This window comes from Eretmochelys imbricata, chromosome 2, assembly GCF_965152235.1.
Source record: "Eretmochelys imbricata isolate rEreImb1 chromosome 2, rEreImb1.hap1, whole genome shotgun sequence".
NCBI classification, from domain to species: domain Eukaryota; kingdom Metazoa; phylum Chordata; order Testudines; family Cheloniidae; genus Eretmochelys; species Eretmochelys imbricata.
In genome coordinates this window covers 248854382-248870328 of record NC_135573.1, presented here as the reverse complement: position 1 = coordinate 248870328, position 15947 = coordinate 248854382, and the positions used below count along the sequence as shown (strand labels likewise).

Sequence of the window (15947 nt, the reverse complement as noted above, 5' to 3'; positions counted from 1 at the left end):
GCCTGGGGGCCAGGTCTGGATTTGGTGTTGGGTGTTAGGAAGGTGTTAAGAATAAGGTCTCACAGTCCCACCGTACCCTCAGAAGACTTATATGGTAAATCTGGGTTTCTTTCCTCTTCCTGGACTACTATATCTCGTAATGCACTCGTCCCTCCGGCATGCCATTTTAGTCATTAACTTTGACTGTTACCTGGGCAACAACAGCAGTACCTGTTGCCAGGGTGGAATTCACATGAGCCGGTGCCCTATTATAGGCTTGCTCAAGACAGTTCAGGGCCTTTAAGAGATTTTCCTTCACAAAGTCCTGAGAGTCTCTCATAGCTGGAGAATGTACTGCACTACGCTGGTGCCTATGGGCTCCTGATTCTCCCAGGTACCTTGAATTAGGTCTAGAATCCCCCCAGGTTATTTACCATATAACAACCTGACAGGCAAGAACCCCATTAAGGCCTGAGGAATCACGCATCTGCAAATTAGAGTGGTGGATCCCAATGGAAAGGGTCCTCCACCATAAACTTTCTCAGCAGCCCTTTTAGGGTCCCATTGAAGCATTCAAGTAGGTATCTATTTGTGGGCAGTGAATGGATGTTCTCTAAGATTTGATTTTCAGTAGCTTACACAAATTCTTCCTCAGTTGTGACATGAAGTTCATTCCTTGGTCCATTACTATTTATTTTAGGATCTCTACCTTCACAAAGACCTTCATAAGTTCCATGGTTGGCACATTAGTTGTGCAAAGTGGAATAGCCTTCGGGTACTGTGTTACATAATCCATGATCTCCAGTGTTGGTGTCCGTTTGCATTCCTCTCTAGTGGTCCAATCAAATCCATGCCAGTCCTCTCAAACGGGATGTCTAAAACCAGCATTGGTACAAGGCGGGCCTTTAGAGAACTCTTGGGTCCTGCTAACTGACACTCCAGGCAGGACACACAGTAATCCCTCACCTCTTTATAGATGCCTGGCCAATAGAACCAACTAGTAATTCTTTCAAGGGTTTTCTCCCTTCCCAGGTGGCCAGTGCACAATACTGAGTGTGTAAGACAAAGTGACTCCCAATGAAAAAGCCAGGGTAGCAGAAGGCGGGCCCATACTTCATTAGTCTGTGGTTCGTGAACTACTGGATAGAGTCATTCCTTATCTTAAAATGTGGCCATTGCTCTAGCTTCTCTTGGTTGATTACCAACCCATTGACAATGGCCAGCTGTTCATATGCCTAGCACAAAATGACATCTCCCTTTTGTTCCCCTACAAAATCCCTGTTCTCGGTCAGCCCGTGATGCTTTCTGTAGCTCCCATAGGCCAGAAACAGCAAACCGCAGACACTGAGAGCTGCGGGCGGCCATGCCTGTGGATGGTCAATGTAAAAAAACTGTCTCTCGGCCTGCCAGCGGATTACCCTGACAGGCCCATGGGCTGCAGGTTGCCCACCACTGAACTACACAGTATTTCTTTTTAACAGGGGCTCAGTCAACTTTATGTTCATCTGAATGTTTGTACTGCATAGTTCTGATTGATTGCCATTGAGCTCGCTTGAAAATGAGTAATTTTACCAGGTTTCCCATATTCAGCATAGGGAAATCTGGTCACCCTGCATATCCGTGGATATACATTTTGTATCTGCACAGGGCTCTACTTATCCACTGAGGGCAGGACGAGAAGAAATTGGCTTAAGCTGCAGCAAGGGAGATTTAAGCTAGACATTAGGAAAAACTTCCTTGCTGTGAGGATAGTTATGCATTGGAACAAATTACCTAGGGAGGTTGTGGAATCTCTGTCACTGGAAGTTTTAAAGAACAAAAACCTGCCACGGACGGTCTAAATAATACTTAGTCCTGCCCCACACACCACACAACAGAACCACTAACCCAGGAACCTATCCTTGAAACAAAGCCCGTTGCCAACTGTGTTCACATATCTATTCAGGGGACACCATCATAGGGCCTAATCACATTAGCCACAATATCAGAGGCTCATTCACCTGCACATCTACCAATGTGATATATGCCATCATGTGCCAGCAATGCCCCTCTGCCATGTACATTGGTCAAACTGGACAGTCTCTACTTAAAAGAATAAATGGACACAAATCAGACGTCAAGAATTATAACATTCAAAAACCAGTTGGAGAACACTTCAATCACTTTGGTCACTCGATTACAGACCTAAAAGTGGCAATACTTCAACAAAAAAACTTCATAAACAGATTCCAACAAGAGACTGCTGAAGTGGAATGAATTTGCAAACTGGATACAATTAACTTAGGCTTGAATAGAGACTGGGAGTGGATGGGCCATTACACAAAGTAAAACTATTTCCCCATGTTTATCCCCCCCCCCCACTCCCACTGTTCCTCAGACGTTCTTGTCAACTGCTGGAAATGGCCCACCTTTTTATCACTACAAAAAGTTTGCCCACCCTCCGCCCCCCCGCTCTCCTGCTGGTAATAGCTCTCCTTAAGTGATCACTCTGGTTACAGTGTGTATGGTAACACCCATTGTTTCATGTTCTCTGTGTATATAAATCTCCCCACTGTATTTTCCACTGAATGCATCAGATGAAGTGAGCTCTAGCTCACGAAAGCTTATGCTCAAATAAATTTGTTAGTCTCTAAGGTTCCACAAGTACTCCTTTTCTACAAGGACAAATGTGCATATAGAAACATGCAGCCTGAAATCCCAGGAAAGACAAGGCATGGGTAAATAATGCAATACTAAAACACAGTATCTAATAAAGAATAAGCTATTGCTATGTCAATTGGCATGAAAGACAGTCTTTCGATTTTATGGAATGGGGACGGAGCTACCTACACTACAGAGCTTTGAATCTGGTAACTATTTCTTTTTACTTTATTTATTTTCAAATCTAATAATAAACATTAAAGGCCACTGTGCTAGTCCTGTTTCAAGTGCTGTTTTATTCTAGACTCATGCATCTGGACACTGCTGGTTTGTCTAATTTCAAAGTTAAATGAGTTTGACAGGGTAACACCTGAGCAGGGTAGTGGTTTGTTTGTTTTTTAATATCCTGAATTGCTATTGATTACAGGGACTTGTTAATTCCCTCTGTGGTGCTTTTGGATGCATGACAATAGACACTGTTAACCATTATTATGGAAATAACATGCATTGTTTTGTAGTTATGGTACTCAATTAAGTCATGTCATTGCTGTAAGAGCCTTAAAAATTATATTAAGCTGTCACAAGGCTTTTTTTGGAAAATTCTGGCTCTCCTGCTTTAAATAATGTTTTTTTAATCCCATATCACCCTTCAAGGAGTGATGTAGATAATCCACATGAGGCACTATCAAAAATACTGTAAAACCTAAACATTAACCTTTCTGAACACAGAATTATCAGGGCAATGTCTGGTGTGGTTAAGTTAAGTAACTGACATTTTCCCTTTGAAAGTTCACAGAAGGGCACATTAAACTATACGTTGTAGATGCACACTGAGATAGTTTATAGAATATGCATTTTCTTTTGCAAAGAGCTATTGAAAAAAAAGAAGGTTGAGATGTATACAGAAGAGGCCGGTGAATGTCAGTTAATTTGCAGGTAAGAGATGGAATAACTTTTTAACTTCCAGTTCACCTACGTGAGGGCAACAGAGCAGTGGTGCACTGAATTACCATTTATGCCTAAACATGCCTTTCTTTGGAGAACCATTTGCCCAATGTGGAAGAGGCGTACAGTTGGTGAAAACCCATTTTAAGAATATAGAAAGACACAGCATCACAAAAAATAATTTTACTTAGCACTTTCACAGGACCTTTCACATTCAGTGCTTATAAACTTTAACTCATCCTTCGCATCCGTTGACTTCAGTGGGGACACAATAGCTAATTACAATAGTTTAACACAAAGTTCACAGTGCCAATTTGATAAGGTGGCAAAATAAACTGCAACATAAAACACACATTCAAACCAGAACCCTTTGGGCAATAATGAGAGAAAATAAGAGTTTTCCAAAAGCCATCAACAGCACAATAAGCTAAAGCTTTTCTTCAACATATGTATTAAAATAGATGTACATCTTTCAGTTAGAACAAAACTCAGTAGTGAATGAACTACACACCCCTGCATCATATGTAAAAGCACTACGCCAGAAATACCATATGCTCATATAAATCCTACATATCCAAACAAGACCACAAAAAGTATAGTACAATTACTATATCAGCATGTGGGATGAGTGTTTTACAAAAATGGTACTCAATGTTGTGGTATACTTTCATATTAAGAGAAAGCTGGCTGATGAGACATTTAGACACCCTGGACCAAATTAGGCCTTAGGATGCCTATATATAATTACAGTTAAAGTCAACAAAAGCATCCACAAGCAGAATTTAGTCCTCTGGACAAATATGAATTAAAATGTCTTCTATTGTCACTAATGGTTTGCTTACATATATCTGTGACATGACACCATACAAGAAACCACCACATTTAGTTCCAGTACTGGAAAGACCATTCATATACACTTAAACCAGCAAAGGACCTAAAGCAGAGCCCCGTTGTAGTCCAGCCATGATGGAAGACAGATCACCATGCTCACAGTTTTTATGTAGATTCATAGATTTTAAGGCCATGAGGGACCATTATGATAATCTCTTCTGGCCTCCTACATAACACCAGCCAAATGGTTCACTAATAATTCTTCCATAAATATCTTTTGCTTTCTTTCTGAGACCTGTATCTTTGAACCCATTTAAAAGCTACATCAGAAAAGAATGTTAATTAATACCCTGTAGTTAGTGTCAAAAGCTTATTGATGATCAAGCAAAATGGCTCCACAGAGTCTCTTTTTATCAGAACTAGTGAAGACTTTGCCTCTAAATCCTGATTGTGCAATTTCAGTGTAATAGAAAGGTCTGGCATCTGATTGCAAATAATATGGTAATTTGCTCTGCTCTAAATGTAGTTGGCACAGATTTGATTGAAAACTGTATGTTCTCTCATTTTTAAACAAAAAAAAAAGAGTGGATTAGTACTCTGGTTTCCCTTGCGTACAAGTTCTTACTTCAGTTGTGTTACAAATTTTAAGACCAAAGTGCTTGCAGCCCTTCTTGACTTTTGTGGTGATGCCCCAGTTCTCCTGTTGGCTTCCCAAGTCATTTCTGCCCGCCTGGCCCTCCTAAAGGTTCATCTTTCCCTCTCAGATGTTAACAGTTATGGAACTTCCTAGTCTTAGCCTTCACAGTTCTATCCAGTGCTAGTCTGTAGCTCTGCCTCTCTACCAGTTCTTCCTCCTATTGGCTAATGTTCTTGATTATAGGTTCTAATGGAATGACATGCATGAAGTGGAAGTGTCAGTGTGTCTTTGTTTCCATAGCAAACAAAAACCTTAGTTTTACCAGATGATGTGAGTCAAAGAACTGACAATGAACTCATAGATTCATAGATAATAAGGTCAGAAGAGACCATTATGATCATCTAGTCCAACCTCCTGCACAACGCAGGCTACAGAATCTCACCCACCCACTCCTGCGAAAAACCTCTCACCTATGTCTGAGCTATTGAAGTCCTCAAATCGTGATTTAAAGACTTCAAGGAGCAGAGAATGCTCCAGCAAGTGACCCGTGCCCCAAGCTACAGAGGAAGGTGAAAAACCTCCAGGGCCTCTTCCAATCTGCCCTGGAGGAAAATTCCTTCCTGACCCCAAATATGGCGATCAGCTAAACCCTGAGCATATGGGCAAGATTCACCAGCCAGATACCCAGAAAAGAATTTTCTGTAGTAACTCAGAGCCCACCCCATCTAACATCCCATCACAGGCCATTAGGTCTATTTACCATGAATATTTAAAGATCAATTAATTACCAAAATCATGTTATCCCATCATACCATCTCCTCCATAAACTTATCAAGTTTAATCTTAAAGCCAGATAGATCTTTTGCCCCCACTGCTTCTCTTGGAAGGCTATTCCAAAACTTCACTCCTCTGATGGTTAGAAACCCTTGTCTAATTTCAAGTCTAAACTTCCCAATGACCAGTTTATATCCATTTGTTCTTGTGTCCACATTGGTACTGAGCTTAAATAATTCCTATAGGAGTTGTGCATCAAGGTAATCAGTGCTGATGGGTTTATTAGGATTTACCAGTTCTCTTCCCTGAGAATAGTTTGCTCACATGTCATAAGTCCGTTATGGAAGTGTAAGATTTCCAAGAATGGTGTTTAAACAATTTTTCTGTAAGGATATGGTGAAACTGGTACACTGAGCTAACTCATTACCTAAAGGCTGAAGTACTGTAGGCACCCATAATAAACAAGTCTTGGAGGAATATACACATTTTAAACTGAAGTCAATGGGTCTATTCATATGCTTAAAGCTAAATGCATGCTTAAGTACTGTGCTGGATCAAAGCCAGAGTTCTCAGAATCTTGCAGAATCAAGCCTTAACCTTAAAAATCTCCATCAATTATAAAAAATTGCTTGCAGTGAGTTTTTCACAAAAAACAAACATGATGGTGTTATATTGTAAGTAACAACCTTCCCCTCTAACACACACAATTAAGCAAGCAAGACTAATGTTAAAATTGCTGGCAACTCTACCTACTCCCACCTAAGTCTTCTATGAGCTAACACTAAATAAGGAAAGGCGTACTTGTGGCACCTTGGAGACTAACAAGTTTATTTGAGCATAAGCTTCAGAGTAGCTCACAAAAGCTTATGCTCAAATAAAATTGTTAGTCTCTAAGGTGCCACAAGTCCTCCTTTTCTTTTTGCAGATACAGACTAACACGGCTGCTACTCTGAAACTAAATAAGGACGACATTTTTAAATTTGCACCAGCTCCACCATCTGCTATTTGCTGAACTGGTCATGGTGAGTCAGCCAGCACTCAGCACTGAAGCACAATGTGTGATATTTGCATCATAACACAGCAAACCAAGCGTCACATTACAAGGAGGATACCTGTTGAACCAAACTCCAAATACTTGAGTTTAGTAGATTAGAAGACATAAGACTGAGAGGTGCAGTAGAATCCAGGAAATTATTGAAAATTAATGACCTGGGATTTTGTATAAGCGTTCTGTGTCAGCAGTATGGCCCTGCAGCTGCATCAGCTTGGTCTCCTGAAACCTAGTGAGCTCAGTTGAGTCACATCAGCTAGTGCCCCTTATCAACCGCCCCTTCTGACTGGTTGAGGAAGCCAGCAGGACTCTTCTTAAGTCCAGCCCCAGCCCCAGCTTGTTCGCCGCTTAGTGCAAGTGCCTGCACATTCTCTGTCTCCCTGCACCCAGTCCCAGTCCTGTGTTGGAACCCAGCCCTACCCCTGCCTGCCCCAACTCAAGGCAATGTCTCAACAGGCAGCTCTAATTCTTGGTTCTGACTCTGCCTCAACCCTGGACTCTGGCCTTCATGCCCTGGCTCCTGCTCTGCCTGCTAAGCCTTACTCCTACTCCATCCAGCAGGCAACACTGGTCATGACCCAATCTCCTGATGACTTTTAGCTGATACTTAGCATATATAATACCATTTATATAGCACTTTCTATCTTTAAAGCACTGTACGTACTTTAATTAATCCTCACCTCACCCCTGTGAGGTAGGGTAAATTATCATTCCTATTTTACAAATGGATGAGCTGTGAAATCTCCTAAATGAAACCACAGATTCTTATTCTCAGTAGATAGAGGTTTCTTTTCCATAGTAGATAATGTTCAGTAGTATAGGGTAAAATATTCAAAAATGCACCAACTGGCCCCTTGCTTTCTGTACCCCATTTTTGTGCTAAAACTCAATATTTACATCTCTAACTACTTGGGTTATATCCATAGTCAGATAGAAGTGAAAATACTCAGGTCTGTAGCTGAAGTACAATTCTCCCCTACAGAATTTGCCCCTTCTTAAAGCAAAAGTGAAAACAGCAGGCAAAAAGAGGGTGCTGTGGCTAGGGTACTTACCTAGGACTTGAGACCTGGGTTAAAGTCCCTGATCCATCTCAGATTTCTTGTATGACTTGGGCCAAGTCAATTACTCTCTCTGTAAAATGGGGATAATAGCACTTCCCTACCTCATAAGAGTGTTGTGACAATAAAGTCTATAAACATTCAGATACCCATAAAGGGGGCCACATACGTATCTTAGACTGACAGACGATCTATATAGCCTTGGAGAGATCCTCTGTAATTTGCATCCTTATATTTTCACTAAAGAATTTATTTTATATAGAGGTTACATTACAAATTACTCATTTATACTCAGACGGCTAAAAGCAGAACTTAAAGTTCATGTTGCATAAGGGTTTTTGATTTTGCAACAGTCATATACAACAGCACACCAAGAGGTAGTTGGATACCAAAATCAGTATCTGACTATTCTGACTCTGACACAGTGATCCATATTACATCAATTAGGGCTCTGCTCTTTTGAGTTAATGCTCTGGATTTAAAATGAGTAGTGACTGCATGCCCCATGATCTCTTTTATTACCCTATCAGTATTAATGCTGTTCAGAAGAATAAGTTCAAAGTATATTTTAGACTGTTTATTTGAGCACTCAAATTTTCTAAGACCGGGATATTAGTACTAGATGTTTCATAGAAGCATCCAGCAATTGGTTTTCAATTTAGGAAGCTTCTGGAAGGTGGACTGGGCATCTCTTCTCGGGGCGGTCCTCTGCAGCTGAAACCCACCGTGACTGGTAGAAGGTGGTGGGAGAAGTTCTTAGAGGGGTCACACGGACCACTTCCAGACAGGTCACCCCATCCTGGAACTCCCCCTGATTGGTCAAATCTTCTTTCGGGGCATTCCTATCAGGGCAAAACCCATCCCGATTGGTAGAGGACAGTGGGAGGAGTTCTTAGAGAGGTCCATGACACACCTTGCTTCCGGTCATGTGTCCACCTTGACCCCAGAAGTAATACCCCATGGGGTGGGACTTCCGGTGACTGGTGGGCAGGCCTTATGGGGTGAAGGGGCGGGGTTAATGTTTGATTGACGGTAGGGCCTTAGCAAAATGAGCTCCCATCAATAGCTCACAGTCACACCCACTCCCCTTGCCAGCATCTAATGACAGTTGATCCAATCCATTCCCCTTCCCCTGTAGCTTCTGCTCAGTTCTATAATTTTCTTATCGGTTTGCCAGGCATAAACAAGGATCCTGATATGCTAAACATTCTCCTTCAAACTTAGAATAGATGTTAGTTTTATTTACAGACCAAAATTAGGGCCTAAGATTTCTAGTATCAAAAAACATTCCAGTGGAGAGCAGCACCAACAGGCAGTGCTACTGCAGGAGTAGCCCACAATTATTCCATCACCATACTCTGACCAGAGCAGCTCCTTTCAGGGCAAGAGAAATGGAACTCCCTCTCATTCCATTTTCCAGGGGGCTAAAGGAAAAGTAGGGATTTCCTGCCCCCAACAAGGAACTAAAGGAGCAATGAAGGGTCCCTCTAACTCTCATATACCTGAACGGGACTAAAGAACCAACTTTTCCCACTCATATCCCCTACCATCCCAAGGAGAAACAACAGGAGAGCCTCACAGACCCAGCAAGCACATACAGCACAAGTGCTCAACAGCAGGTAACAGCCTTTTATCTCATCCCCAGATGGAAAACAGAGCATCTTTTTCCAGTACATCTACCTCTTTAAGGCAAACATCTACCCACCAGTTTTTATATATATATATATATATACACATATATATATATATATATATATATAGCCCCCATCTCTCTAGTATCAGAAGCTTATAAAAAGTGCTCCCATGACTGCACAAAGGCATAAAAGAACCACCCCCGCATGACAAATTGAGACACAACTGTCTCCACTTTCCCCCACTCAACAGAGTGGCATGAACCCGCAGATGCCCCTCTCTTCCTTTCTTTCCTTAGAGGTCCTTTGCCTCCATAGTCTGCCACTTTTCTTCTTCTCTCCTTGCCACAGTAGCCTTTGCTCCTTCTTCTCAGTCACATTTGTTGAAGATTTCATTCCGAGGCTTTCCAGGAGACCCAGCTATAGGATTATTATAATACCATCCACAATATACCAGCATGGCTACTGTGAACAGCAAAACTTGTCCTCCTTTAATACCAAAATTTCTTCAGTATCAAATATGTCTTGGGCATTCTAATCCAACAAAATGAATTACCTGCCTAGGTTTCAGCAGAGGCAGGATGTAAATAAGTCCAGTTTTCTCTGAAAGGAAGAAACTTGCTCCAATTTAGGGGAAAAATCTGTAATTTGAAGCTTTTGTGATTCTGTATTTTCAGCTACCTAAAAGCCATGCCTTTTCAGAGAGTGAGTGAGTGAATTAAGTCTAGTATTTGATTGAAAGGATTCACAAATATTTACACTGCAGAAGTTTGTGAGAAGGTAAAGCCCTCGTTAGGCCTCGGTGAAAAAAATGCCAGCTAATGTCTAAGGGACAAATGCCACCAAGTGCTCATTTCCTGAATAAATTTTTCCAACAGAATTACAGTGAAATGTTCTTTAGAGCTGTAAGCTCTGGGAAAGAAACTCCCCAAGCCTTGTGAATGACTTTCGGTTTACTCGCTGGTGAGGTGATTATCAAATGTTAAAATACACCTATTGAGCTTGCAATGGATAATGTCTAAAACAATGCTAATAAAAAAAAAAGGCATGACACGAGGAACTCAAACTGCTCCAAGCATCAGAATCATTGGGGCTTCTGTAACTGACAGTAAACTACAGATAAAGTTTGTTGTGTTCCACGACTTAAGCCTCAAGATGGTTATTACTGCTGCTGTGGTGTGTGAGGTAAACCTCAAGCTCACTGATATTTACTTATATGTGCATTTTAGAATGATGTCGTACACAATTGCTGAGCTGCAACCTGATGAATATGCAAATCAACCACTTTATTCTGGTTAATATAAATATATTTGAGAGATGGAAGGAAAACTACAGATCAAGATTTTCAAAATTGGGTTCCTAAAGTTTAGCTTCATACTGTAAATCCTCTAAATAAGAATTTAGGAGCTTATTTTAGGCACTCATCTTTTTAAATTTCAGAACGCTATCAGGGCAAATCAGAATATATTCAGGAACTGTCTCTTAGACTAGCTTTTCACATTCATGAAAGCAATTTTAGATTATCTTATTTGGCCTACTGTTAGCATTTGTTTTATAATTCTACATGCTGTTCCTACAAACTTCACCCACACCTCCCCATAGCCAGGAGAGGGAGATAGTGCCAAAGTAGCCAGGCACAGTGTAGTGCTCTCTGCCAACACTACAGGCAGGATGGGATGGCAGAAGACAATAAATAGCTTTCTGGGATCCAACTGGCACCTGGAAAGGACATGTTTTGATGGAAGGGGCAGAAAGAAGAAGCCAGAGAGAAGCCTATATTTAGCAATAAAGATGGCAATTCTAAGGGAAAGTAGAATATAGAACTTCTAGTCTTCCTGCATTTTTAATAAAGAAAGTACAGAAGATGAAAAGAGGAATACAATTATTTAATGTCTGCTCAGAATTCATCAATATTTGGAGAAAATTATGAAGATGTGCAGTTTCCACTGTGGTATGCAATCAAAATTGAGCAAAATCTGTATCTGTTTTCAATTTGGTAAGTGGTTTGACTCTTAAATGCAGTTCTTAAAGTTATTTTCCTTTTCAAACCATGAAGTTAACATTGCTTGTCAGCTGTCTAGCAGATTCTTAAACACGCTAGCTTGTATTTTATTTAAATACTACTCCTTTTACACAGGAATACATTGTATAAATGGAACGTTTCACTTATTACTTTTTGAAAGATCAGCAACTGCCTTTGAATTTTAGAGGTGAGAAAGGTCTCCAAGAGACTGTAAAAGGGATAATTAGCTTTTGAGACATTATTTGCTGTCTGTTTTTTACTTCTATTTTGTATTACAGATAACGCAGTCTGAGTCACGATCAGTTGTTTTAAAATGCTCCTCAGTGGAAAGAATCCCACAGTTTGTTTCTATATGTGCTTCATTTCCAGATTTTCTGCTCTTTATCTCACTCCCTCAGGTTTCTAAGTACCTATCTCCATGGCAACACTCAATAATGTTGGTGGGTGGTGTTATCACGGCAGGCTTCCCTACAGAAGATCTCAGACATATGGATTATTTATGAATTTGCATGACAGCACCTACTGAAATATCATTTGGGCAAATTTACACTTCCCTGAAAGATTGAGGCTTCAAAGAATGACAACCTCACTCAGTGTCCTCAGAATCAAAACCGGACACTCAAAAAGCTGAGCTCAGGCACCAACGGGAGTGGGCCCATTCATTAGTTCCCATACCTAATTTGCTGCTGCCTAAAAGTTTCTCTTATCCTAAATAAGTACCTGTTGTCATATCACATAAATTCTAACTTACTGCTGTTTACTCCAGTCCATGACATTTGAGATATTTCTGATTTCGGACCATAATACTTGTATTTTGTGGTAGCCATATTATTAGGACATTAAAGAGACAAGGTGAGTGATGTGTTATTGGACCAACTTCCGTTAGTGAGAGAGACAACCTGCTGAGCTTACACTGAGCTCTTCTTCATTTCTGGGAAATGTAGTCTGTGTCACAGCTACAAGGTGGATTTTTTAGCGTAAGATATTTCCAGGGACCATTCAAGGTGTTAACACCCCTCTAGTCATCGTGGGGAAACCAATGGGATGGGAAGGCAGGGGAGGGGGGCTAAGTGGGTTATAGATTGTTGTAAGACACCATAAATCCAGTGTCTCTATTCAGCCCATGATTTTTAGAATCTTGCAAAGTTATGAATTTAAGCTCCCAGGCTTGTCCTTTGAAGGTGTTGTGCAGGTTTCCTTTGAAGATGAGAACAGACAGGTCAGATATAGACTGATTCACTTTGTGAAAAGTGTTCGTCCACAGGTGGTATGATGTTTTTGTCTTTTATCATTTGTGTGAGTTCACTGTGCAAGTTCATTCAAGAGCATAGTCATTGTCTAGTTTCACTCATATAGTTGTTAATGGGGCATACTACTTGCTGTGATAAGTATGTAGAGGACGCATGAATCCTGAAGGTGTATTGGGGAGGGTGTTGAGCATCACAGCAGTGGAGATATGACTAGGAATTTTGCATTTGTTGTTCTGGTGCCACTCTGAGCTGGTGTGTCCTAGTCTTTGGGGAGCTTGCTTCTGATGAGCTTGAGGGGTTGGCTGAAGCCCAGAAAAGGGGATTCAGAAAAGATTTCTTTCAGAATGTGGTCCCCATTGTATATGGGTTGTAACTGTTTAATGATATCCCATATGGGTTCCAGTTTGGGGTGGTAGGAGCCTAAATTTATAACCTCGCCCACCTTGTCTCTCCAGAATATTTCAGACATGTGGCAGTTAAATAAAATGTCAGGTACAACCTGTACCACTGTTGGGAATCACCAGAAAATGCTACTGTAGATGGTCTTGCTAGTTCTATGTATATGAGTCATTAGCTCTTAAGGCAGCAAGCGGGGGAAAGAGGTTTGTCAGCTGTGGCAGTTTAGTTTAGATACCAAGCATATCATCTGTAAAATCTGTCTTCCATGCCTGACTCTCTAACTCATAAGAATCTTTTTAGGTGCACCTGCTGCCTCCAGGTTGCATTCATGCAAACAGCCAACACATTAAGACATTACAGGGTGCCAAAACATTACCCAAGAGGTCAAGAATATCTGCCAGTTTCTTCAAAATACCATATTGCATTCCATGAACTTGTTAAAGACACAGTTTTTAAAAATTTGAGCATGTCTCTTGACTGTGGACAAATACATCAGCTTTTATCTATCTACTGAGAGTTTATTGCATTAGATTTTACAATGCATTTTAGTTGAGGCATATGCAGGAAGCAGACCCTGTAACAATACAGAACATAAGAGGTAGGTTCTTAACCAGTTCACCTTTTTGGGGGGGACTGCTTTTATTCAGTTTCTTATGTGTCTTAACTCAAACAACAAACGCTGGTAGCAGGGTGTAAAGGGAGAGGGCAGAGGAGAAGGAAGGAATTAATATTAAATGTAGAAAGCATCTAAAGATACAACCTTGACAGAAGCTTTGTCGTTCTTCATCCTTGGATATAAATTTGGAGCTGCAGGCTGCGAGAGTATACCTAGGTATGCCAGATATTGCTGAAGAGACTTGGACAAGTCCACATCCTTTTCCAGCTCATAATTCCTTTCGTTATCAGCAGCACTCCGCTTTGAAGTCCTGCACATCAAAACCAAGGAAAAGAATGTTACCGGCATAAATGATATACACTGAACTCAGAAAAAAAATCACTACATTTTATATTTGAAGCTACAGGAGTTAGCTCTGTGTGATGGTTCTTAACAAAAAATACCTAAAGAGTTTTAAACATGACACTAGAACATGTGGGAAATTTCTATATTTCAGCAAAAAGAAAACATAAATCCACGGGTAAGGTAATAAAAATAATGATTATAATTAATGATCTAATAGCAAATCAGCTACAATCAGGACAAAGTTTTGTCCAAAGGGGGAAAAATATTTGTAAATACAAGAGGCAACATTACAGTTCACCCTAAAGAGATACACAGCTGTGCTTACAACAGAACTTCAAAGAAGTTATTAAACCTACAATCAGAATCCATTTCATTTTAGACCAATAGTGGGTCCCACACCTAACTTGCAAAATCCCCAGATGCCATTGGCAAAGGACATGCAATCAGTAGGGCTTAAATGAGGTTATGGGATGGAATGAGTGTTTCTTCTGATCTGCATCTGTGACCTAGATTCTTATGTGATATACAGGTTACCTATTTTTACAAAATATATTTAGCTTGACTCTGAGCTCAGATTGAGCCAGTATGCAATGATACGGTATATCTGTACATCTCTGAATCTGTTCTCATGTTCTTCATATTCTTTTTTTTTCCCCTTAAGTCTCCAACTCATACATCTGCCAAAAAAACCAACACAAAACCCTCAAATCTGACCAAGTATAACTGCTCTAGGGGTGTCTGTGAGTCTGCCGAAAATCTGGAATAACAGCTCTGAGGTGTGACCAAATCCACTCATCCATCTCATTGAGATGTTAACTTGAGTGCCTAATGATGATAATTTAAATGTCAGCATTGTTAACTATTTCATTCCTCATGTAAGAAAAGAGACAGAGATTCCCAGATATGCATTTCTGTGGGCGACATCTAATTTTGATGTTTACAAGTGGCGTTTGGTACATTCCACCATTTTCTTCCCAATCAAGGAGTCAAGTCAAAGGCGCCCAGTTGCATTCAGACTGCATGCATGATTTTATTTTGAACATCTGCAGTCCAGGGGTGCTGGAACAATTTTTCTAGTGGAGGTGCTGATGATGGAAACCATGTATTTGGTGTTTGTTACTACTACTTCAAGCCAGGGAGTTTGGCAGCACCCCCAGCACTCCTAGTTCCCGCACCACTGCTGCAATCTACTGTGAGCAGTATCTATGTGTAAGGGGACTCTTGTCCCCTTACTAAAACTCAGTGGGGGTGTTTTGGTTGGCTAGCTCCCAGTACCAAAAGAAAGGGTTGATGGGAAATCAGAACCCTGAGACTGACAGTCCCCAGGAACAATGGGGAGAGGCCAATGCTCCAGGTCAGCCTGATTGACAGGGTGGGCAGGCTAATCAGGGAGTCAGGAGGCCAGGGGCGTCCCGTCCTCCATCCTCCTCCATGTAAGCTGGGTCAGACAGAGTGGGGTCGAGCTAAGGAGAGAGCCGGGGCCCAAGCTGAGGTGGGGAGCAGAGCCATGCCAGCCACAGGAGCCAGAAAAGCAGCCCAGGAAGCAGATCAGTGCTGGGAGCAGAGTTACAGAAGCAGCCCAGAGAGCAGCCCTGTGCAGGGAGCAGAGCTGCAGCAACCAGAGCCAGAGGGGCCAGAGAAGCAATCCAGGGAGCCGGAGGCAGAGTAGCAGCAGCAGCAGTGCTGAGACAGAGTGGTGGAGCCGGAGCTGAGGCAGAGTGGAGCTGGAGCAGTCCAGAGCCGGGTGCGGTGAGCAGCTGGGGAGAGC

The 15947-nt window shown here is 41.3% G+C and overlaps 1 protein-coding gene across 1 annotated transcript in view; it reads right to left on the bottom strand.

The window, feature by feature from the left end:
* The window catches only part of PTPRN2 (protein tyrosine phosphatase receptor type N2), a 1032194-nt gene that overhangs the window by 607526 nt on the left and 408721 nt on the right, over nucleotides 1–15947 (bottom strand). Inside the window, exon 5 of the mRNA XM_077809485.1 lies at nucleotides 13979–14144. Within this exon, the coding sequence (XP_077665611.1) occupies nucleotides 13979–14144 (166 nt within the window). The remainder of the gene's footprint in view (nucleotides 1–13978; nucleotides 14145–15947) is intronic.